At 35.7% G+C, this 24,932-nt stretch overlaps 1 protein-coding gene across 3 annotated transcripts; it reads left to right on the forward strand.

Annotated features, from left to right (window-relative positions):
• Positions 1-4,476: 4,476 nt before the first annotated feature.
• On the forward strand, positions 4,477-24,602 carry LOC110664425 (uncharacterized). 3 transcript variants are annotated; one of them, XM_021824104.2, is made up of 15 exons: positions 4,477-4,646; positions 4,756-4,868; positions 5,215-5,811; positions 13,225-13,306; positions 13,399-13,455; positions 14,515-14,570; positions 14,954-15,182; positions 15,809-15,892; positions 22,627-22,701; positions 22,827-22,910; positions 23,217-23,281; positions 23,360-23,600; positions 23,680-23,768; positions 24,004-24,118; positions 24,217-24,602. In XM_021824104.2, exons 3-15 carry the CDS (start codon positions 5,267-5,269, stop codon positions 24,256-24,258), a joined length of 1,764 nt encoding a protein of 587 aa, XP_021679796.2. In that variant the 5' UTR covers positions 4,477-4,646; positions 4,756-4,868; positions 5,215-5,266; the 3' UTR covers positions 24,259-24,602. The 3 variants fall into 3 exon arrangements, with proteins under 3 accessions (XP_021679796.2, XP_021679795.2, XP_058004597.1); XM_021824103.2 differs by lacking the exon at positions 4,756-4,868 and having other exon boundaries at positions 4,482-4,646; XM_058148614.1 differs by lacking the exon at positions 4,756-4,868 and having other exon boundaries at positions 4,482-4,646; positions 13,228-13,306.
• Positions 24,603-24,932: the final 330 nt, after the last annotated feature.

Genomic DNA, 24,932 nt, shown 5'->3' on the forward strand with positions numbered 1-24,932 from the left:
AATAGGATTTAAAGGTTAACCTAAACATGTTATATAAATGAATGTAATGCATAAATAGACCTTTTTTTTTTACCTTTATCTGTTCCTGAAAATACATAACCAAAATTGAAGTACATGAACCAGACCAAAAAAATGAAAACCGAACCAAAATCTTTCACTGCAATTGAATCTTCGCCCCCTTGTTGCTCCAACTCTCATGTGTAGGTTAGGGTAAAAATATATCTTGGGCTTTGGTACACTAGACGCACCAATAGGGGGTGGTCTAGGACGATCCTCCCCTCACAAATAATGGTTTTATATCCTTGATGTTTAACTATCCTCTTGTATAACATGGGTTTTGAAATGGACCTGGGCCTATACACTTATTGGTTTTATGCATAGGCTAAGTTCATTTCAACTACCACTAAGACTTATAGTTTGGATGGTAAGGCTATAAATCCAGCTTAACAAATCTACAGGGTATCTAGGGTTGAAATCTATGGCTCATGGGCTTTATTGGTTAGGAGAAAGAGTCACCCATGTGAGAGCTAGTCCATTAAGCATAACGACCAGAGTTATGGCTCTTGTGTATACCCAAAGGTATAGACATGGGTGCTAGCATTCACTAATTTGCAATAGCTTGAGTGGAACTATACCTCCTCAGTTAGTGCTAGCGAGCTAAAAGGGTAAGTGTGATCCGTGTGATAGTGTAGTGCAATGGAAAGAAGTTTAACAAAAGAATAATATTAGACTAGTAGAAACATGTTGGAGTAAATATCCATTATCTCTAGTGGAGTCACCAAACTTTGGTGTGAGGAGAAAGATAATATACTAGGATCACATAAAGTGCACTAGGTAATGCCTAGGAAAGATGGTGGAATCACATCGATCTCACTTAAGTACCACCTTCTTAGACAGTATTTCCCAGATATGCAATTTATACAATCTTAATAGAATTGAGTCCATGGTAAATACCGTGCTCCCATAACACTATTACGATACTAAGAATTTATGCCATAAAGGCATAGATAGACAAGAGTTGCTAGTTGGGTAATAATCGAGACATATTTATTATTTCTTTTGAGGGACATATGATTCAGCCATAAATTTCTGAAGGGACAAATGAAGGGACTTGATTGATGCACTCAACATGGATGGCAACTTACTCCTTGTAGAGGTTCCACAACCATCATCACCATAGCCCAATGCCTAGGTTCGGGATAGTGAGTACGTAAGGAGAAGGTGTTAGGCACCTTTTACGCTTGTTCTAACCTTGTTAATTCGAGTGTCAGTCCTATACTATTGTTTCTAAAGTCTTATTTATTATTCTTTTATTAAACTTCTTACCTAAAAATGCAATTTCTAAACCTTTACATGCAAGTAATTCAAACAGGCGGTTATTGTTTACAAACAATTCATATGCACAAGTATTCCCTATCTATGGGGTTGCTAAATTATATGAAGTGAAATTTACCAAATGACTAAAATTAATTTATTATTGACAATTTAATTTACAAACAAGTTCAACTTACAAACAACCCTAAATTTCTATGTAACTAATTAATTTATTCACTTATCAAGTTATCCTAAAGATAATTAAACTAAATAAATTATTTACATGTATAATTTATTCTAATAAACATATAAAGGTCCCAAACAATTACAACAGTTGCCATTGGGTCAAGGTACCCTTAAACAAGGGTATTCTCTTCTAGTATAGCAAGTTAATCCCTATCTTAGTATCGTTAAACTCCACTAAGCTCCACACAAATATTGTCCTTTTTGGTACTTATCTTTGGGCTACTTACCAATTTATTTTTTAAAACAAAATAAATATTATAAATAAAAATTTAATCACTTACAATATGAGCTTTTAATGGATTAAAACTATACACTGGTCATGGATCCATCTAACTTAGTTGTAATACTTTATAACACCATATTACATCATATATATCATTAAAATTAGATCAAGATACAATTTAAAGCTTCATTTAAAGCTTCAACACAAAAAAATATAAACAAAAGGAAATTTTCAGATCTAGTAAATTCACTGTGTTTTTATATTTGAATTTCTAAAAATATTTAAACATGTACAAGAATTACAGAAAAATTGCAGATGCAAGATCAAATATCATATTAAATTATAAAATTAATTACCAGTTCAAAATCCTTACCAAATAATTTACAAAAATTGAAACTTTTAACAGAAATAGATTTGCACTACTTTCTTTTAATAGGGATAGATTTGTACTACTTTTTTAAAACTGCAATATCTCTCAAACTACAAAATATTTCTTCATGAAATCAATGGGAAAAGTTAGGAAAGTTCTTGAATTTAATTTTAGATCCATGAATTGCATAAAAAGATGAAGAATTGAAGGACATATGAACCTTAAAAATTGACTGTACTGCAAATAGTGATTTGCATACACCTTAATTTTGGATAGTCATAACTTACTCAATTTAACAGTTTTTTTTATGATATTTGAGGCTAAAATTATCAAAATTTCATGAAAATTACAAATATAATTTTTATAAAATTTTTACAGAAACAGAAGTACATGAAAATTGATTAGAAATAAGAACATGTACAGAGTTATTATCACCTACAAATTTATCACATACACATGAATGTTATAAATATATGAAACTATCTAAAGGCATATAAATATGAAAAAACAGATGTATGACATATTTCTTGAATATTCATAATTCAGAAGATATACTTTAAAAAGATCTTGTAGGTTTCTTGAAGAAATAGAAGAAAGCAAGAAGAAGAAAAAAAGAGAGAGATGATGAAAACTTACCGAATCGGAGAGATGGAGTTTTTCTTGTGTTGTATTGTTCTCTCCTCCCCCCCTCTCTCTCTCTCTCTCTCTCTCTCTCTCTCTCCCCTTTTTTCTTATTTTCTATCATGTATTTATAGGGTTTAAGTCAAAATACTATATAAAAAGTTTATGTAATCCCTAAATAGGAAGATTTAAGAAGTCTCAAAGAGAAAACTTCCTATTTGATTTTTATTTTCCTTTAAAAATAAATAAATACAAATATTGTGGGCTTTTATTTATTTAATCAAAATAGCTTATGGGTCCTGATTGGCCTTAGATAGCTCAATTAGGTCCAATTAAGTTTTTTAATAAAACAAATTTCCAATATTAAATTTAAACAAAAAATAAATTTCATTGAAATTTAATTAAATATTTTTTATTCTTCAAAATCATTTTCTCCAAGAAATATATCATACGTATAATTATCCATTTTTAATACCTCTAAATATATCTCATAGTCATACAATTTTTCATTATTGGATTCCTTATGACCTCAACACACATACTCACAATGTCACAAAAATAAGGGTCTATAAATGCATTGAGTGGAAAGGTATTCATCCCAAAGCTTAGGGATTTGCTCTGCTGAAAGAGATCGGCTGGTGCACATCCCTAGGTTAGGTAAATTGTGTTGCTTGAGGTAACACCAGAAAGGAAAGCACTCTGAATTGGGGAAAAATCAATCAACGATTTACCTTTTCCTTGAACTTTGTTAGATTCTAATGGATTGAACTTCGGTGGATTGCATTTCTTCGTAGAAGCTTCCAAAGTCACCAAAGAGATGGTGAAAGGTTGTCTAGTGAAAGGTTTGAAAGGGGAAATTGATATGGGGAAAGAAACGATGGTCGGCAGTGGATTATCATTCTTTTCAAGGCAGGTAGGTTCTTGGTTTGTGGTGGTGATTGTAGGGGTTGGCTGGGTTGGTCGAATGAATGTTAGATTTGATTTAGCCAAAATATCAGTGGAAGTCTTTTGTATTGCTCGGTCAAGTTTGCGGTTGAGTGGGTTTGCTCTTAACCAGGGGCCAACTTTTCCTCTAGATACTGTTTGCTTCATGAGTTTTGGGTTAAAATAAGTTGAAGGGCATAGCTTACATATGTGACTCATTACAGGAAACAAATGTTAGAAAGTTTCTCAAATTTGGAATGAAATTCTGTGAATTTCACCTCCTTTTTGGTTGTTGAACCCTTTGGGAAAAGATAGTTAAATGGGATTTTAACTCTGATTCGAAGAAAGTGAGGAAAGCCTTATATTTTTGTAATTAATAGGCATATCAGAAGATGGATGGATTTTAAAAATATGGAGAGTAATCTATATATTTCACTGAATCTTAATAACTAATTTGTAAATTTTATTAAATTTCAGAAACTAAATTTTTTGTTTCACATAAAAAATATAATAAAAAGTATTTTAATTATTTTTACTAAAATTAAACGCTACTTAACCACAGATACTAATACATAAGCTTATTAAAATATTAAAAACTAATAAATGAGTTTCAAAAAATATAGAAATTAATTTATAGGTTTTACAAAAATGAAGGATTATAGGTTATATTATCAAGGTGCAGATATATACTGTATTATAAGCCCTTTAGGCTTCCCTTAATTAAAAAAAAAAAAAAAATCTCAAAATTTAGGCCCGCCTTGAGTGGATTTGGGCTCGACAGTCGATAGGAAAGAGGGGTCGACGCTTTCAATATTATTTACCCTAGCGATAGAGATAGAGACATTCCTCAGAGGCAAAATCTTCATTTCAGAACAAACTTTGAGCTTTTAGTCTTCTCATTTGCTTCATTATTCGGTCATAATTGCCATGCCAGTATCATATCTAGAGGTAATTTTTGAAAATTGAATTTTCCCCCTATTTTTTTTGGATTCTTATCATGTTATCTGAATTTTTTTTTTTTTTTTTTTTTTTTTTTTTTTTGCGTGAGATAATGAAGGTTATTGAGCATGATACTGTTTTGTGATTCTGGAAAATGGGATAGCAAAGGTTAATATTTGTGTTGGACATAAGCTTTTTACCCTTCAACCGAAATATGTAGATTCTTTTAAGGCAAGTTAATTAGCTTATTATTGAAATTATTTTTAATTCATGGTGTTGTATCTTATTGTACTGTGGTTCTTGCTATTGAGAAGAGAAGAAAATAAATGGACAGTTATATATATATTGAACATCTGTTAATTTGGACACTATAAAGTACAATCTTCATCTGATTAAAGCTAATTATGCTAGACTTATTTGATTGCAATTTTTTTTCTAGGTTAAAACAAAGTAGACAGTCAGCTAAAGGGTGTAATTTTGTTCTTCTTTCAAACTTCACAGGCCCTTTGAAAAATTCAGGTCCTGCTATCAATTCCTCTGTTAAGCTAATTGTTTTTAGTGTATCTTGTGGATGCAGCTGTAATAAAATTTAATTGCAAGGTTGCTTGTCTGATTAGACTATAGTTAAAATGGATTTTGATGAGTATGATTACCTGGAGAAAACAGTTGAAAACCCTGAACTCCATAAAGTGAAGGAAACTGCCAATGGTGTTGGTGATGCCACGAAGCCTGGGAATAAATATAGCAGTTGGAGTTCAAAACACAAGATCAGTGAGAAGGATGATGGGGATGATGATCATCGCTCAAAGCGCGTAAAATCTGGAGATGAATTTCGTGATCGTGACTGGCATAAAGAAAAGGGCTCTTCTCGTCATCTCTCACGATCTAAAGATGGTGATAAGGACCGACTCCGTAGTAGTCGGGAACATAGAGATAGAGAAAGAGGTGGAGATAGGGAGGAAAGAAATGGGAAAGAGAGGGACAGGCTTAGAGATCGAGAGCATGATCGTGATAGTGAAAGGGACAAGGAGGGGGAAAGAGAGCAGTCACGTCGAAGCAGGAGCTGGTCAGAAAGGCATCGAATTGATTTGGATGAAAGGGACAGAGAGAGGATCCGAGACATGAAGTATAAAGAAAGGGAGACGGAGTCGAGGGAACTGGATAGAGAAAGCAGGTATTCCTTGTTTTATATCTTTACATCTATTACTCTTGGTATATTTATTTTCGTAGATGCTTTAATGCACTGTATAATGCTTTATTTTTGGCATTCCTATTGAAAATTTGTGTTATGTCCTTTTATTTAGGCCTGGTCTGATTAGCTTTCTACAGTGCTCATGATTGCTGAATTCATAATGCACTGAATGATTTTGCATTTGTCGAATGTTTAGCTGTAAGCTGTTGTCTGCAAGCACTAGTATATGAATGGTGGGGTTTGGAATGTATTTTAATTTAGTGAATTTAGGGTCTCTTTTTGGTGGTTCTTTTTCATCTAGCTATTGGTGATGTATATTGGGAATTTAGTGACAAGCCTTTTCTTTTCCTTATCCTCTGTTCCCTTCATTGAGTGGAGTTAGTGGTAGAGGGATATTTAGTATTATTATTATTATTTTTTTTTTTTTGAGGGGGATGGGGGGTGGGGTTGTTGCATTTATCAAAATTAGTTTTGACCTATTAAGACGAGAGAGAGATTGGGTGAATATGTTCTTACAAGAGATTGTTCTGAAAACTAAAAGATAACCTTTTAGTTTTAAAATGTTCAGATATGCATATCTTTGTTAATGACTGAGTGTCATTTTCATCATTGGTCTAGGTGTCACTCTTATTTGTGACTTGTGCTTGCAAATATTCACTTGCATGTCTTATGTTCCAGTAAAGAAACATCTTGCATGTCTTCTCATGTTATTTTAAATTACATTGTATGGGGATGTTTGCTTCTTATTTTTGGGGCCCTGATGATCTGTTTTTGTTATATTATCAGTTATCCATTGCTTTTACTGTTCTATATGTGCTCTGTTGGATTGAGGCCCTATGTTGCAAGAAAGATAACTCATCTTGCGTGTGTCATGGATTTTTTTTTTTGGTCTTGTTTTCCTTCAAGTATAATTTTCCAACTCTAACAGATTCTATACTATTACTTAGGGTCCTCCTAGTGAAATTTGTCAATATTAGCTCTCTAGTTCCATATTGCTTGTGCTATTGGATGTGTTGAAAATTCTGAATATTGAACATTAGATTCTGGGAATCGCAGATGTGCTTGAGCAATCTTTGGATGGTCTTTCTGGCAATTGGGCCAGGCACTGGAATGCACATCATGGGTTTTAAATGTTGTCCTCATAGACTTTGTGGAATCATTTAAAAGCTTGCATTGCAAGATTGGGTTTCAGTGTCAAGGTTTTAGTCAGGATGGTGATGCCATGCTATGACTTCCATTATCCTACATCTTTGAACTTAGTTGCTTAATTATATTTATTATGTTGCAGAAATGCTGGTGAGAATGATGGGCTTTGCTTAAGAGAAGCACTTCATCTTCTGATGCTTGTTTGAAAATCAGCATTCCATGGGGCTAAGATTGGCCTCTATTTTTTTTTTCCTCCTGTTATGCAGGATTGTTTATGTTGTTCGTAATTTACCTGATTGCCTGTATTAAAGTTTAGGTTTTACATGAAAAATAGTGCTCTTCCTTTTTCTTTTTTTGGATAGCTAGATTACTATCTCTCTTCCCCTTGTTATGCTAGACTCAAAAGTTATATGGCTGTTCTCCAGTTGTCTTGACGGTAATCTTCACTGAAATGGTTTTTATAAAATATTTAGCCAAAAATACTTTTTTTGCCATACATAAGTTTGCTATTTGGTGTTCTCCACATAATTTAGTTCTTCTTGTCACGAATTCATGATTTCTTTAGGTAGATTCCTCTTCTCTCATGACTTTGAATAAGAAACAAATACAATTCTTTAGTTAGGTGCCCCCCGTCACTTCTAAATTGTCTCATCACTCCCTTCCCCACTTTTTGTTGTTTCTTGTAGAAAGAGATGATTCTCATATATTTCAATTAATCTGTACATGGGTATTTATATACAATTGATTCCTATAATTATGTTTTACTAATTAGGAAGAAATCCTAAATAAGAAATCCTAAATAGGAATACAGAATACAGAATATACACAGAAATAATATAATGATTGACTTTCCATAACACTCCCCCTCAAGTTGGAGCATAGATGTTAATCATGCCCAACTTGTTACAAATGTAGTCAATCCTAGCTCCATTCAGAGCTTTTGTGAAAATATCTCCTAATCGCTCTCGCTTTGATATGTCTGTTGAGATGATCTCGTTGTTGAATCTTTTCACGAACAAAGTGACAATCAATCTCAATATGTTTGGTCCGCTCATGAAATACCTGGATTAGAAGCAATATGGAGAGCCTTTGATTATCACACCACAATTTCGCAGCAGTGGGAGTCTTAAAACCCGTCTCATCTAGTAATTGAAATATCCACATTACCTCACATACCGATTGTGCCATGGCTCAGATTCGGATTCAAAGACTACATCGAGAAACTACACTCGCTTCTTGCTTTTCCAAGACACCAAATTTCCTCCAACAAAACGCAATATCCAAGAGTTGACCTCCTATCAACCTTAGATCCAGCCATCGGCATCTCAAAAACATTCAACATTTAAATGCCCATTATTACCATATAACAAACCTCTTCCCGAGCTCCTTCAGATAGCACAAGATTTGTCCCAAGGCTTCCTAATGAGCAACAGCTTGGGGAAGACATAAACCGACTTACCACACTAACGGCATAAGCAATGTCGGGACGAGTGACAAGAAGGTAGTTCAATTTTCCTACCAATCTCCTGATTCTCTCGGATCTTCAAACAACTCACTATCCCCGCTAACAGCTTGTAAATTTGGAGTCATTGGTGCACTACAAGGCTTAGCACCTAATTTTCCTGTCTCACAATAGATCAAGGACATATTTTCTTTGAGACAAGAAAATACCCTTCTTACTTCTCATAACTTCAATACCCAAAAATACTTTTAATAATCCCAAGTCTTTGGTCCAAACTGGTTTTGGAGGAAGTTTTAAGAGATGAAATACTGCAGAGTCACTCCTAGTGATGATAATATCATCCACATAGACTACTGGAGAATTAGACCAAATTTCGATTGCTTATAAAATACCGAGTGATCACACTTACTCTTTGTATACCAAATTCTGCATCGCTTCACCGAATCTCCCAAACTGTGCCCTAGGACTTTGTTTCAAGCCATAAAGAGACTTCCAAGCCTACAAACTTTACCCAACTCCCGAGCAACAAACCTGTGTGGTTGCTCCATATACACCTCCTCCTCAAGATCACCATGAAGGAAGGCATTCTTGATATCCAATTGGTGCAGGGCCAATCATATGTAGCTAAAGAGATAAACAAGCGAATGTAAGTAAGTTTAGCTACAGGAGAAAAAGTGTCGAGTAATCAACCCCATATGTCCGAGCATATCCTTTGCTACAAGGCGTGCTTTTAATCTAGCCACGTAACCATCGTGATTTACCTTCATCAGAATACTCATTTGCAATCAATAGCTTTCTTACCAAGCAAAGGCAACAGCTTCCCATGTACCATTAGCATCTAAAGCCTCCATTTCCTCTTTCATAGCAAAGACACCGCCAGATGAGACAAAGGCCTCACCAACAGATTAGGGATGGGAATAGAGTCTAAAGAAGTAACAAAACACCGAGAACAAGAAGACAATTGATTATAAGAAACAAAAGAAGAGATAGGGTAAGTACATGAACGTTTACCTTTACGAAGAGCAATGGGTAAGTCTAGATCGTAATCATGATCGATGAGGTACAGGATCTCCCAACGAAGTAGCCGGTGGAGGATCCGAGTCGAATCTCCAATCTCTGGAATAAACATGAACAACGGGAGGCCGAGTAGGTCTAGAGACGGAAGAAATAGGTGTGAGAGAGAGGACTAGACATTGGTTGGACAAGATATATTAAGATATCATCTTCCTCCCCGACTCTCATACACATGATTGAGAAAAAATGGAGTGGACTCAAAAATGTGACATCTGCGAAACAAGATAACGATTAAGAGTAGGAGAGAAACAACGGTACCCTTTTTGGATCCGGAGTACCCAAGGAAGACACATTTGAGAGACTTTGGATCCAATTTAGTAACTCATGGACGAACATCACGCATAAAAACAAGTACAACAAAAATACGGGTTCAACGGAAATAAAGATTTTGTAGGGAACAAAGCAAAGATAAGGAATATCCCCATTAAGGATGTAAGAAGGCATACGATTGATCAAAAACATGCCAGAAAGCGCATCCGCCCAAAAGTGTTTAGGAACTTTCATCCAAAAGAAGAGCACGAGTTACCTCAAGAAAATGCCGATTTTTCTTTCGCCACGCCATTTTGGGATGGGGTATCCACACAGAAGACTGATGAAGAATGCCATTTTGTGTCATATAAGATGAAATTGTCTTGAAAAATATTCTTTAGCATTGTCACTTCTTAATATGCATTTAAATATTAAATTGAGTTTTGATTTCATTACAAAAGGCACAAAAGATAGAAAACAACTCGTAACGATTCTTCATTAAATATAACCAGTAACACGAGAGTAATCATCAACAAAAGTAACAAAATAACGAAATCCATTTTAGAAGTAATGTAACAAGGACCCCAAACATCGAATGAACTAACTCAAAAGGGGATGAAGCCCGCTTATTGACTCTAGACACGTAAGGCAAACGATGATGTTTTGCAAACCGACACGACTCACATTCTAGTAATCGATAAAGATCAAATCGAGGACACAACTTCTTCATGGTAGTCAAAGTAGGATGACCCTATCTACAATGTGCTTGTAGAGGTGTTAAGGTACTGGAGCAAAGACGCGACCGCAGTACTTGATTTTCCAGAATGTAGAGACCACGACTCACGCCCTCTACCAATAATCGCCGTCGTAAGATCCTCAAACAAACACCGATCGGAAAAAGGAAATAGAACAATTTAAGGTACGAGTAAGTTTACTAACAGTAAAGTAGATTAAAAGAGAAATTTGGTAGACACAAACAGATGACAAAGAAATTGACGAAGTCGGATTCGCAGCCTGCAACCCATGACACAAGAAGTAGAACCATCACCAAAGTAATGAGAGGAAGTGGGATTAGATGAAAAGTAGATAGAAGACTAGAATTACTCGTCATGTGATCTTGCACCGTAATCAATAACCCATTTGGATGAGGAAGACACAAGGCATGTATTGATTTACGACTCGTGATCGCGATGATAGGGGAACCGTAGGCTTTAGAGATGCACGACATCGGGAAAATCGTGCAAAATCCTCTGCGGATACCAAAACAGCTTTTCAGAGGAAGATATCAGAGAATCCTCTCACGCCATATTTGCCATCCGTGATCGCCGATTTTTCCTCTGAAGTTGCGGACAATTATATTTTGTATGGCTGTGCTCATGACAATAATAACAAATGACTCCTCTTGAGTCCCGATTAGAACTAGCCTCCCCATTACGCTGACATTTGCTTGTAATTCCTCCTCTACTTCCTCTTCTATTACCCTCGTTGTCCATTTGGATTACGGCTAATAAGAGCACTCTTGGCAGTGTGAAGATTGGGTACTCTGCACGAAGGACCCGTGTGAATGTTTCATGCAAAGAGGAAATCTCGAATCGAAAGAATCGAGATTTAGCGCCTTTTATACTCAAGGAAGGCACGCAAGAAAACTCATAACACCATTGCTCCGTTGGGCTCTTTGAACTTTCACATCGTAACTAAAAGGCAACAATACATTAAGTTCCTCATATACCCGCTTAAAATCCATAAAATAAGCCGTGAGAGACTTGTTCTCTTTCTCAAGTCTGTAGAATGCCTTACAAACATCATAAATACGGAGATATTCCCTTTACCGTAATACGTAAAATCTAAGTAATCCATCAATTCTTTAACAAATTCACAGTGATTAATTAAACTAATTACCTCACTGTGAATCGAGTTCCGAAGCTGCAAAAACAACCGAGCATCCTCCCTTAGCCAAGTTTGTTGTGTATCATCAGTAGGTGGATCTTTAGTAAGATGATCATCCTTATCAATGCTATGCAAATAGACCCTAACAGTCTTACTCCACTCCAGATAATTCGAACCATTAAGTTTGTGTTCCGTGATCTTAGTCATCATCGGAATCACATCAGAAATAACATTCTTATTGTCTGCCATTTGTTGAGACAGAAAACTAACCGAAACGCTAATCCAAAGTGCTGACAGCAACAAAATAATCCAAAATCACAAATCAAGCAAATACCGAAATAGGATCTGAGAGCCAAACCTCAGAAGTCCTTTAATGGTGTACTGGATCAGGCAACAACACACAGTGGTGGAATGAGGGGATTGAGGCGACGCTGGCAATGTTGATCGGAGTCGAAACGGCCGGTCGGCGGTCAAGGTCTCTCCTGAGCTGGGTGGTGAGAACAAATAATCACCCTAGATAGATGACCTGCTCTGATACCATGTAGAAAGAGATGATTCTCATATATTTCAATTAATCTGTACATGGGTAGTTATATACAATTGATTCCTATAATTGTGTTTTACTAATTAAGAAGAAATCCTAAATAAGAAATCCTAAATAGGAATACAGAATACAGAATATACACAGAAATAATATAATGATTGACTTTCCATAACATTTCTCATATGTCTTCAGCAGCTTTCCTGATGGCATCTGGTATAATTTGCTGTTTTTCTGTTACACATTGTAATATATTTATCATATTTGTCATAGATATAAATTTTCTTATGATAATAATCTTTATTTTCTAGGTTTCATTTTCATCTTTATGTGTTGTAATTTTCCTTGTAATTTCCTTATTGGTGATACTGTGGTCAATACATCAGCTGAATGCTTCTTCATACTGGCCTCTTTTCTTCTTTGCTTTTCTTTTTGGGATACTTTACCTTACCTGAAATATAAGTTATTAACAGGTTATAAACTATTGCAAATAGGTCCTTTGGTATTGCCACCGATACAACTTGATGATGCTGTTTCCATTTAGGATTATGTTTTTATAGAAGGTACAAATTTATTAATCCATTACTTGAATTTTGTACTTGTCTACTTGGTCTCAATTTTTTCATTTGTCTTAATCCCATCATTATTCTCCAGGATGGTTCTTACTAAATTTTAATGTCAGAGCTCTTAATTTCAGCATATGCATTCGGTGGTCCTCTTATGTTAACTTTATATAGTTCCCTGCAGGACTCTGTTACGGGGATTTGGTGACTTACTCATGGCAGAGAAAATTTGATGCCATTTTGGGATTGTTCTTTTTTTCCTTTCATTTATTATGAAACAAAGTGTGCTTTAGTTAACCAAAAAAAAAAAAAAAAAGAACTTTCATTTGAAGGAGAAAAATATCTTTAATTTGTTAGTTGCTCTATGAATGTCCTGGATCCAGCCTTGTTTCTCCACTGAAACTTTTTGTTGTTATTTTTGCTATTAGTCAGACAGTTACAATCATTGATTTCCATTTTCCTTTTTTTTTCAGAAGACATAAAGAAAAAAAGGAAGAAGTTACAGAGCCTGAAGCTGACCCTGAACGTGATCAACGAACAGTATTTGCTTATCAGGTGAATGCAGATCCATTTAATCTAAAAGTTATAATTCATTATCTTGGTTTTTGAAATATCCCTGTGATGGTTTTGATGAATTATTTCTACAGATATCTTTGAAGGCAGATGAAAGAGATGTCTATGAGTTTTTCTCAAGGGCTGGCAAGGTTGGAACTATGATTTTTATTGTTGTTGTTCTGTTCCCAGTTTCTATCTGAATTTCTGCTACACTATTTCTGCTATGAAAATTGTACATACATCTGCTTTGAGATTTTTGAAGTTCCAATTTTTAATAGAAGATATAATGGAAATCACATGTGAAAGGTTGATCTATGTTATAAGCAGGGTTTTTAATAATGAAATTGATTGCGTAATCAGACTTGGTAGTGGTGTCAAGAGATCAGACTGAATTGGCCATCGCTATCTTGATTTTTTTTTTTACCAAATTAAAAAATGACACAAATCAACAATCAACATTAAACCAAGAATTTAACTAAAACACACTGCACTCCTAAAGAAACATTTTAATATTTTATAGAATAATAAAACATGACTTGAAAGAGTTGATGGTCCAAATTATAATACTAAATTAGCATAATACTTTTCTAGATGTAGCAGTATATGGTTAAAAAAAGAAGTCTAAGAAATGTACAAAAGATCAAAGAAAATCACCTTATTTTGCTGCAAGAATTGTAATTGAAATTTGAGGTCAAATATTGAGAATTTTGTTGTAAATAAGTTGTATAAGACTAGGAGGGAAAGAAAAATGGGTAGATAGTGTGTAGGTGAAGTCTCCATGGTCTGTAGCTGAAGAAAAAGCACTATAATTATTATATTATTATTCTTGAGTTCTGACAACTTTTAATGATTTGACAATCATTTGTACAATGTGCAACATTCCCTTTAGTGCCTGTTATGTGCATTTTGGGCAATGTTTAATTATGATTCCAAGATCACAGTCCACAGTGATGATTCAGGGACAATAATTCATTGGGCTAAAATCTTGTTATTTAACAGGTGATAGTTGAAACCCTGGCTATAAGCTTTCATGAAGCTATTTTCATTTCTCAGAGATGCAATATGAAGTCAAGTTTAAATTCAAATGCATTGCAGTGTTTACTTACAAAACTATTACGTTTGCTGTATCGTGCATGCATGAACAAAGTTTGGTTTACTCTTTATACTAAATTTGTTTCATTTCTAATAAACTTATTGCAAATTTTCAGGTGCGAGATGTACGCCTCATAACGGATCGCAACTCAAGACGTTCAAAGGGAGTTGGGTAAGTTGATTAACAACTTGGTTCTGTTGAATGAAATAAATTTATTACTTCTACTTGCTTTATCTTTGATTGGTGGCTATGGCTTGACTTTCTTTTTTCAGGGTTTAAACCAATTAAGCTTGATCAATTTGGAAAAGATCAAAATCTTGACTTTTTGATTGTTTTGTTTATTTTGTTAGTAAGCGATAAAAGTTTCCCTCATTTTGTGATCCCATTGGTTAATTGAGCTTTTACCTGAGCAAGCTGGAGTTTTATCTCGCATTTCAGGGTGTGTAGTTTGGGATTATATTATAATTAGGGCAATGATAATACGCTGTGTTGATGAGCGCATAAAAGATTTGTCTCATTGGTTTTTCTTGCTCCTATTCATGGTCTGTTTTCAGGTATATTGAGTTCTATGATGTGATGTCAGTCCCTATGGCCATAGCTCTCTCTGGGCAGCCTCTTCTTGGTCAACCAGTTATGGTGAAACCTTCAGAAGCTGAAAAGAATCTTGTTCAGTCAACAACAATGAATGCAGGTGGTGGACTTATAGCCCCATACTCTGGAGGGGCAAGAAGGTTGTATGTTGGCAACCTGCACTTCAACATAACAGAAGATCAACTTCGCCAGGTAAGGACTTGTTTCTGTAACTTTATAAATAACATGCATCTTCTCTCTGTGCCTGTTTTGACCTAGTGATGTAGAACACAATATTTTCTATTACTTCTCAATTTCAGTTGTCAATAATTATCATATTAATTTCTCTACTAAAATACCTAGATAGCATGTATATTTATAGTATGATAGCTACTACTAGTACTGGGATTAGGAATCCCAAAATAAGAAAATACTAAACCAATACTAACTAGGAATACAAAACCAACAATAACTAGAAAAATAGTATATCTAATAGAACTTTTGAAATGTTCCTAAATAATAATAAAATTCCTAAATAATAGAAATACTACTTCCTAATTAAATTTCCTAATGAATAGAAGCTCAAACTTCTTAATTTTAAGATGAAAAATTAAATCAAAATAATTTCTAAATTTAGTTTTCCTTAACTGCATCACGGAGACTAGACATGATTTTTCCAAATCTAAACATAACTATTCGTAGGGTTTTCTTTTTTCTTTTTTTTTTTTTTTTTTTTTTTTTTTTTTTTTTTTGTGTATCTGCTATATATTACACAGTTGTGGGATTTGTTATTAACCTTATGACTCGCCTTCAGCACACAATTTTGCTTGACTTTTCAGGTTTTTGAACCATTTGGAACTGTGGAGTTGGTGCAATTGCCTCTTGATGAAACTGGGCACTGCAAAGGCTTTGGTTTTGTTCAGGTTAGTTTTGTAAAAATATGTAATTTTTATGAAATATCATAAAAAATATCATTTAAAAGTGGAAAATCCAGGTGAAAGATTCCAAAGCAAAATTCTATTTGCATGTTTACCTAAAAAAGGAACTATGGACTAAGGTGGATGTTAAAAGTAATGTAATAAGCTCAGCATGTATAGTCACATTGGGTCTTAAAACCATACAAGAAATTTCTTTGTAATAAAGGCCAAATTAGCCCTTGAACTTTTTGTCAATGTTCAATTGGGCCCAAACTTAAGTGTTGGGCCAAATTAAGAAAGTCTTTTTTCCCCTCAATTTACCCAATTTTTTGTTTAAGAAAAATGAAAATATATTTTTTGAACTTTTCTAAATAATAAAAAGTACTTTTAAATAATTAAAAATTTAACCATTTCAGAAGTTTGAAAACAAAAACTTAATCAAAATAGAAAATATAAAAAAAAGAACCCTCTCTCCATCCAGAAATCAAAACTGAAATTGGGTTAGGGCTACATTCTGTTCTTATCAAGGTGAGAGATGGGTTTTTGGAGATGACAATGAGATTGAGGAGTGTGGAGAGGTTGGAGGAGAAGTCAATGGAGATGGTGAGGTTGGATATGGAAAGGTGGGATGGAGAGGGCAGGTTGGTGGTGGCAGGTACAGGATTTAAAGAGAAACTCCAGCAAATATGGCAAGGAGGACCAACAGGAAGATGAGGATGCTTTAACAGCAGCAGCAAATGCTCAGGTTGCTGGGGGTATGACCCTTGATCAACTCTTCTAATCCTTTGCCTGCAATATTTTCATTTGCAAAGAACTCACTTGCCACCATTATGGTGTCTCATCCCAACTTGACTTTCAGATAAAAGTGGAGATTGAAATAGCCTAAAATGTTGCTGTTGGAGATGATGCTGATGCTGAAATAATTGATGGGTGATGGGAATGGAATGTTGCTGTCATTGTTAGAATATATTTTATTGTTTTTGTTGCTGTGGGTGGGTTGATAGGGCATGGTCTAGATTTTGATATGGTTTAGAGTGGGTAAAACTGGTGAGCGAAAATTATCATTTTCCATGAATTGTTAGAAATGTTTAGTGTGAGAAAATAGAATAGAAGAAGAATATTAAGAATGATTGAAGAGCTTGATTATTCCCTCAAGCCAACGGTGTCCATTTATAATCTGTACAGGACAACTAAATAGGAAATACAATCCTAATTAAATACGTAATTATAGTCATGATTCTAGTACCTAAATATATTCACACAATCACTACAGATAGACATATTCTAGCTATTTATGATAAATATTTTAACACTCCCCCTTAAGCTGGAGCGTACAAATCATATGCTCCAAGCTTGTTACAAATATATTCAATCCGAGAGCCTCTGAGAGATTTTGTCAGGATATTTGCTAATTGGTCATTTGAGCTAACCAAGCTAGTGGCAATACACCCAGATTCAATCTTTTGTTTGATGAAATGACAATTCACCTGTATATGTTTCGTTCTCTCATGAAACACTGAATTAAATGCAATGTAAAGTGCAGCTTGATTGTCACAGATTAGATGCATTTGTTTAAGTTCTCCATACTTAAACTCTTGGAGAAGTTGTTTCAACCAATAAGTTCACAAGTTGCCAAAGCCATAGCTCGATATTCTACTTCTGCACTTGACCTAGCAACAACATCTTGCTTCTTTCTTTTCCAAGAGATCAAATTACCTCCAATCATAATGCAATATCCTGAAGTAGACCGTCTATCTGAAGAACCTGCCCAATCTGCATCTGAGTAACCAATAATCTGTGAATGACCCCTGTCTTCATGTAATAGGCCTTGTCCTGGAGCTCCTTTAATAAATCTGAGTATCTGAATAACTGCATCCCAATGACTACTACATGGTGCTTGAAAGAACTGACTGACCACACTTACAGCAAATGAGATGTCTAGGTGTGTGATTGTAAGATAATTGAGTTTTCCAACCAATCTCCGGTATCTATCAGGATCCTCCAATGGCTCCCCTTGTCCAGGAACAATTTTGACATTTGGATCCAGAGGAGTATCTGCGTGTCTACAGTCTAACATGCCCGTCTCTGTCAGTATATCCAAAGCATATTTCCTTTGAGAAATGGCGATACCTGTCTTGGATTGTGCCACTTCAATCCCCAAGAAATACTTTAGCTTCCCAAGATCCTTAGTCTGAAAATGACTGGACAAGTGTTGTTTGAGTTTTGAGATATGATTATTTCTTGTAATAACAATGTCATCAACATAAACAACGAGATAAATGTACTTATCATGGCCATTATGGTGGAAAAATACTGAATGGTCAGCTTCACTCCGAGACATTCTAAATTGTTGGACTACAGTACTGAACCGTCCAAATCATGCTCTCGGAGATTGTTTCAAGCCATATAAAGGACGCCACAGGCGACACACCAAACCAGACTCCCCCTGAGCAACAAACCCTGGTGGTTGCTCCATGTAAACTTCCTCAGCTAGCTTGCCATGTAAAAAGGCATTTTTGACATCCAGTTGATGAAGTGGCCAGTTATGGATGGCAGCTAAGGAAATAAGAAGGCAAACCGAGGCAATTTTAGCCACAGGAGAGAAGGTATCACTGTAATCGAGGCCAAAGATTTGAGTATAGCCCTTTGCAACAAAGCGAGCTTTAAGTCTATTAATTTGGCCATCAGACACCACCTTGACTGTATAAATCCATCGACAGCCAAAAGTAGATTTGCCCTTTGATAGTGGCACCAAATCCCAAGTGCCATTGTTATGGAGAGCAGTCATCTTTTCAACCATTGCATTACACCATCTTGGATGTTCTAAAGCTTCTCTAACAGTCTTAGGTACAGATACATTAGATAAAGTGGTGACAAAAGCATAGTAAGAAGGAGACAAACGATGATAACTCACAAAATTATAAATAGGATGAGGATTTCGAGATGAACGAATACCTTTTCGGATGGCAATGGGAGGAGTAGCATCGTCTGTTGAAGGCGAGACCAGAATAGGTGAAGATGAAGGCGGGCAAGAGTCACCAGGAGCCGGTGTTGTACCTGTATCAAGCAAAGGAGCATTAATGGTGTTAGTGGGAGGATGGGGATGACGTAAGTAGACGTGTAGAGGTGGTGGAGGAAGAGTAGGAACTGGTAAGGCGGTGGGAATAAAAACCTTGGATGGGGTGTTGGAGGAAAAATAGGGAGATGTTTCAAAGAAGGTTACATCAGCTGACATAAAGTATTTATTTGTAAGTGAATTGTAGCATTTGTTACCTTTTTGAAATCTAGAATATCCCAAAAAGACACATTTTATTGATTTAGGCTGAAGTTTGTCTTTTCTAGGAGTGTGATCATGAACAAAACAAATACAACCAAATACACGCAGGAACAACTGATGACCATCTTGGTCGGGAAACAAAATAGAATGAGGACTTTGATTCTGCAAAACAGAAGAAGGCATTCGGTTAATTAAGTAACAAGCAGTAAGAATAGCATCTCCTTAAAAATGAAGAGGAACATTATAGTGAATGAGTAAAGTGCGGGCAGTCTCAACTAGATGACGATTCTTTCGTTCGGCAACCCCATTTTGTTGAGGTGTATAAGCACATGAAGTTTGGTGAGTAATACCCTGAGAAGATAATAAATGAGTAAAGGGAGTAGACAAATATTCTTTTGCATTGTCACAACGAAGTATTTTAATAGAAACACCAAATTGATTGCGTATTTCGGTAGAGAATTTTTGAAATATAGAAAATAATTCAGAACGAATTTTCATTTAAAATAACCAAGTGCTACGAGAATAATCAACAAAAGTAACAAAATAATGAGATCTCAAAGTTGTACTGACACGACTTGGACTCAAATGTCTGAATGGACAATTTCAAACATAGACTTAACCCTATTATTGACTCGCTTGGGAAAGGAAACACGATTTTGTTTCCCAAGTTGACAGGACTCACATTTAAAAGAAGATAAACTAGAAAGACTAGGAACTAATTTTTGCAATTTGGCAAGACTCGGATGACCCAGACGATTGTGAAGAAGATCAGCGGAAGTGGTAGAGGCAAGAGCAACTGGAGAATTTGAAGTAGAAAAATGGTACAACTCTTGTGACTCACATCCTACTCCAATCGTCTTCCCTGTACTCCGGTCCTGCACAACAACAGAGTCAGCTGTAAAAGTGACAGAACAATTGAGATTTTTAGTTAATTTACTAATGGAGATTAAATTATATGGGCATTTTGGAGTGAACAAAATTGTGGTTAAAGAAATAAATGAAAAGATTTTTACTTCTCCTATGCCCTTAACTAAAGTTTGTGAACCGTTAGCCAAAGTAACTTTAGACAAAACCAGAGGAGAAACTAGAGATGAGAAAAGACTTTTGTTACCAGATATATGATCAGAAGTACCAGAGTCTAGGATGCATGGACCAGTGAGCGAAGACTGTGTTGGACAGGCAAAGGAATTACCAGAATGAGCACTGCTAGAAGATTGCTGTTTGGCTGTTTGATATTTTAAATACTCCTTGTAATCACCTCCAGTTAATAGAATAGAATCTGACACCTGATCCTTTCCATCAGGTAATGGAAGAATACCATTTTCACCGGATTGAGCTATATGAGCAGTTGATCGGCCCACATTATTTGACTGAATGGGTGTGGTGGTCGACCATGAAGGGCCCAACAAGTGTCTCGAGTGTGATTACTCTTATCACAATAAGTGCAATGGAGCCTTTTGCCCTTACCTCTCTGATAAGTACTCTGTCTCGGTTGGTTTCCATTTTGTGCAGCTAAAACTGAAGATTCAATTCCAGAGAAATTATTCTTATTGAGTGAGATGCGTAGAAGCGTGGCAGACACTTCCTCTAGAGTGGGAATAACCGGACTAGTTAATATCTGGTCTCTAACAGAATTAAGGTCAGGTTTTAGCCCAATCAATGGCGAAACCATGAAGAACTTGTCCCGTTGTTGCTCAGAAATATTTTCAGTACATGACATGTTAGAATTAAATTCATCTTTCAGTGATTCTACCTGTCTCAAAAAACTAGACATATCTTGTTGATTTTGCTGTAGATGAACCATATTTGATACTACCTTATAAATACGCTGCACATCATTTGTATACAAGGTTTTCACCTTAGTCCAGATTTTGCAACAGGTTTTACAAGACTGAAAAATATTAAGTAATTTTGGGTCTAGAGAATGCCACTAGAGACTACATAATTGAGCATCAATCTTAGTCCAATTAGCTCTATTTGTTAAAGCTATATCTATGGCATTTTTAACCAAGTAGTCATCATACCCCTGCCCCATAAACCATAATTCCACTGATGCAGCCCAAGACATATAATTTTGACTTCCTACTAATTTAACAGTAGTAATAGCTGGTGAATTACTAATGGAAGAAAATATGTGTTTGAGAATCTCAGAATCTGTGTTGGAGGCTGTATTGGAGGATCTCAGACGTGTTGGTAAGAGAAGCACACTGAAATGTTGCTCAGAAATACGTCAGAAAAGCATACTGTATGAAGTAGTGATAAAAAAGTGAGAAACAGGTGACGGGACCATCGTGGTTGAGGCTGATCCTGGGCTTGGTAATCCACTAGGCTAGGCTGTGACAGCTACGGACTCCCAAAAAGTGACCGGAAAAAGAGGGAAAGTTCCTCTCTATGAGGACTTTGTTTCAGATTTCAAATCAGACCTACCGAGGGCTCTAATACTATGTGAGAAAATAGAATAGAAGAAGAATATTGAGAATGATTGAAGAGCTTGATTATTCCCTTAAGCCAATGGTGTCAATTTATAATCTATACAGGACAATTAAATAAGAAATACAATCTTAATTAAATACGTAATTATAGCCACGATTCTAGCATCTAAATATATTCACACAATCACTACAGATATACATATCCTAGCTATTTATGGTACATATCTTAACATGTAGAACTATTTGCTTGAATTTTTTTTTTCCAACTTTTTATTTTTCAATTTCCTAATTTTTATAAATAGAAAATGGTTTTAAAATGTAAAAGCATTTTTTTTAATATTCAAAAATATTGAAATTGATTTTTTTTTTTGTGACAAAAATTGAGTTAAATTCAGAAAAAAAAATTTCATTCCAAATTGGCCCTAAACTTAATTTTGGGCCTAATTTCATATTGGCCAAAAGTTTAGGGGCCTTTTATTGTAAATTTCATAGTATATCAAAAAGTTTAATAATATTGTTTTCCTGGCTAGACTCAGCCAAGGGCTGATTCAGGCCCTGAATCTACCTGGGTTGAACCTGGAAAGTGGCTGGGTCAAGGGTGCAAGGGCCTGAACGGGAACTGGACATACTATAAGGGCCAGTTTCAGTATTCCTTCCCAAGCACTGAATCGGAACTGGTGGTTCGAATTGCCGGTTCTGGCTCGGTTGAAATAAATTTTTTTTTGGAAGAAAAGAAAAAGATACAACATGGACCAAACCGTTTTCGAACCAGAATCAAAACCATCCAAAACTGGAACCGAAATTGGAATTAAACTGGACCGAAACTGATTGGGAGAAGGAACTGGCTAGAACCTTGGCCAACCAGTCTGGTTCCGGTTCATCTCCTGGCTAGGCCGCCTGAACTGCTAGTTCCTGCTTGGAACTGGTGGCCAGGCCTATTCCTGGCTACTGCCAACTTTGTCTAATTGGCCTTATACATGCTTAATGGTATTTCTTTGGAAATTGTGAACTAATTGTGTTTTCCATTACAGTTTGCACGCCTTGAAGATGCTAGAAATGCCTTAAATTTGAATGGACAAGTGGAAATTGCAGGTCGGCCAATCAAGGTAATGCTGTACTTCCCTTCTCTCTCTCTCTCTCTCTTGTCTTGTGCTCTCTACATCAGCTGCGCATCTCATAGAATGAGCCTGTTTTGAACATCAATTTATATCCTCTTTTGTATTGTGTTTAGGTGTCAACTGTTACTGACCAAACCGGAATGCAAGAAGGTGGGACAAATACTGGTGATTTTGATGATGATGAAGGTGGTGGCTTGGTTAGTAACTCTCTTCTTCTGTTCCTGGTCTCGGGTAATGATTTGAGTGCTGTTTAGAGAGTGCAAAAATTGTCTGCCATGGGCCTGCCCTCTTGTAACATGCTAATCCACTGTTCCCTGATGTGGCAAATTGGAAAAGAGTACTATACTTCTAATGAATGAAAAGTCAAACATTAAAAAATAATTACCATCTTAAAATTGTCTTGTATTTGTGAAGTATCTATACTTCCAAGTTATGTGCTTTCATTCATTATACACATTTGAGTAACTCAGTGAAGCCAAATTCAAAACTTGTTTAAAATTTAGGCACTGAATGCACATTCTCGAGCGGCTTTGATGTGGAAGTTGGATCGCAGCGGCACTGCCTCAAGGTCAGACTGTTAATGTTAGCTTTTGTTTTCAATTATTCTGGTTGGTCTGGCTTGTCTCACTTCTTCCTCCATTTGCAGTATTGCTGGTTCATTGGGAACCCCTGTTGTCAGTAGTGGCCTTACTGTACCAACAGCACCTATTCTCAGTGCTGCGCCTGCGGTTTCTGCTGTTGCTCCACTTATGTCAGGTTCTATTGGTCTACCTGGGCTTACAGGCACGGGTGATCAACTTCCTGCTGCACCAATTCCATCTGTGGAAACAATTAGCATCCCGAGTGAATGTTTATTATTGAAGAATATGTTTGACCCAAAATTAGAGGTTGGTGACACATTTTTTGGGGGTTATATTAGTTTTGCTCATGTTCTAGTTTTGCTTAAACCATGTTATATTTTGGTAGACGGAACCAGACTTTGATTTGGATATTAAAGAAGATGTTCAAGATGAATGCTCTAAATTTGGAAATTTGAAGCATATTTACGTGGACAAGTAAGTACTGTTCAGATTTGCTGTTGTACTAGTTATTTGATGAACCAAAATTTGGACACCTATCTGCCTCCAATCATAGGGCTTGTTAGATATTTTCTACAATCCATGTATGATTGATGACTTCATTTCATAGTTCGAATTGGTGATAGAGATTTGCATATTCAAGATCCTTTTTACAGTCATATATTTCTTTCATTTACCTTCACATAGCATTTACTTTTTCTTCTTGAAACAGAAATAGTGCTGGTTTTGTGTATTTGCAATTTGATAATACACAAGCTGCGATGAATGCACAACGGGCTCTTCATGGAAGATGGTTTGCTGGGAAGATGATCACTGCAACACCAATGGTAACAAATTTCTCCTTTTTTTTTTTTCCCTCCCTCTTTAGTCATATTTATATATTGTTTCTTTACTAGAAAATGTCCTTCAAACTTTGTGCATGCAGATGCCACAGATCTATGCAGCCAAATTCCCAGATAGCAGATAGAATTATAGATTTTGGACATGCGAATTATGTAAGTTTGTGTTGCATTGGAAAGATGTTCGTATTAGCTGGGTCAGCATCAATTTCTCTCATCATGGTAATGGAAGTAGTTAACTTCTGTTATGCTCTCATTTGTAATTTTTTTTTTTATGAACACATTTGAAATTCTCATCAACTCTCTTTATTCTGAGCTATTTGTGAATGTACTAATATTTGCATAAGTTGACCGTTAAAATTAAGGGTGAGCATTATTCGGTTAAAAAAAAAAAAAAAAGATCGAACTGTATTAATTAGGACATTCGATTTGGTTTATGTAGAAGTTTGGTTTGGTTCGGTTTCGGTTTTAACTTTTAACTTTTACATATTTCAGTCTATTTGGTTTGGAATTGAGGAAAAAAAAATTGGTTGAAGTGAATCAAAACTAACTATTGTTTAAAACGCAGCCGTTTTAGTTATTGTAAAATTCTTGTCACTCCTTTGTCCTTGTGAACCTTTCCATCTTTTTCTGCTTCAATGCCCAGTGTGCTAGCTTCCCCTTTCCTTTCTTTCCATTTCTGACTTTGTCCACGACTACACTTGCCATGAGCCTCAAACCAAAACCTCTCCGGCCTCCTCGACTCCGGCAAACTCATCCTTGACAGCCCATTGCCTCTCTATTCTCCATCTTGTCATGTCTG

Source organism: Hevea brasiliensis, chromosome 6 (genome assembly GCF_030052815.1).
Source record: "Hevea brasiliensis isolate MT/VB/25A 57/8 chromosome 6, ASM3005281v1, whole genome shotgun sequence".
NCBI classification, from domain to species: Eukaryota; Viridiplantae; Streptophyta; class Magnoliopsida; order Malpighiales; family Euphorbiaceae; genus Hevea; species Hevea brasiliensis.

Coding starts and splice junctions, on each gene's coding strand:
- LOC110664425 (XM_021824104.2), top strand. CDS start 5,267: ATGGATTTTGATGAGTATGATTACCTGGAGAAAACAGTTGAAAACCCT. Junction 22,911..23,216: donor ATGATGAAGGTGGTGGCTTG/GTTAGTAACTCT, acceptor TTTAAAATTTAG/GCACTGAATGCACATTCTCG. Junction 24,119..24,216: donor TGATCACTGCAACACCAATG/GTAACAAATTTC, acceptor TTGTGCATGCAG/ATGCCACAGATCTATGCAGC.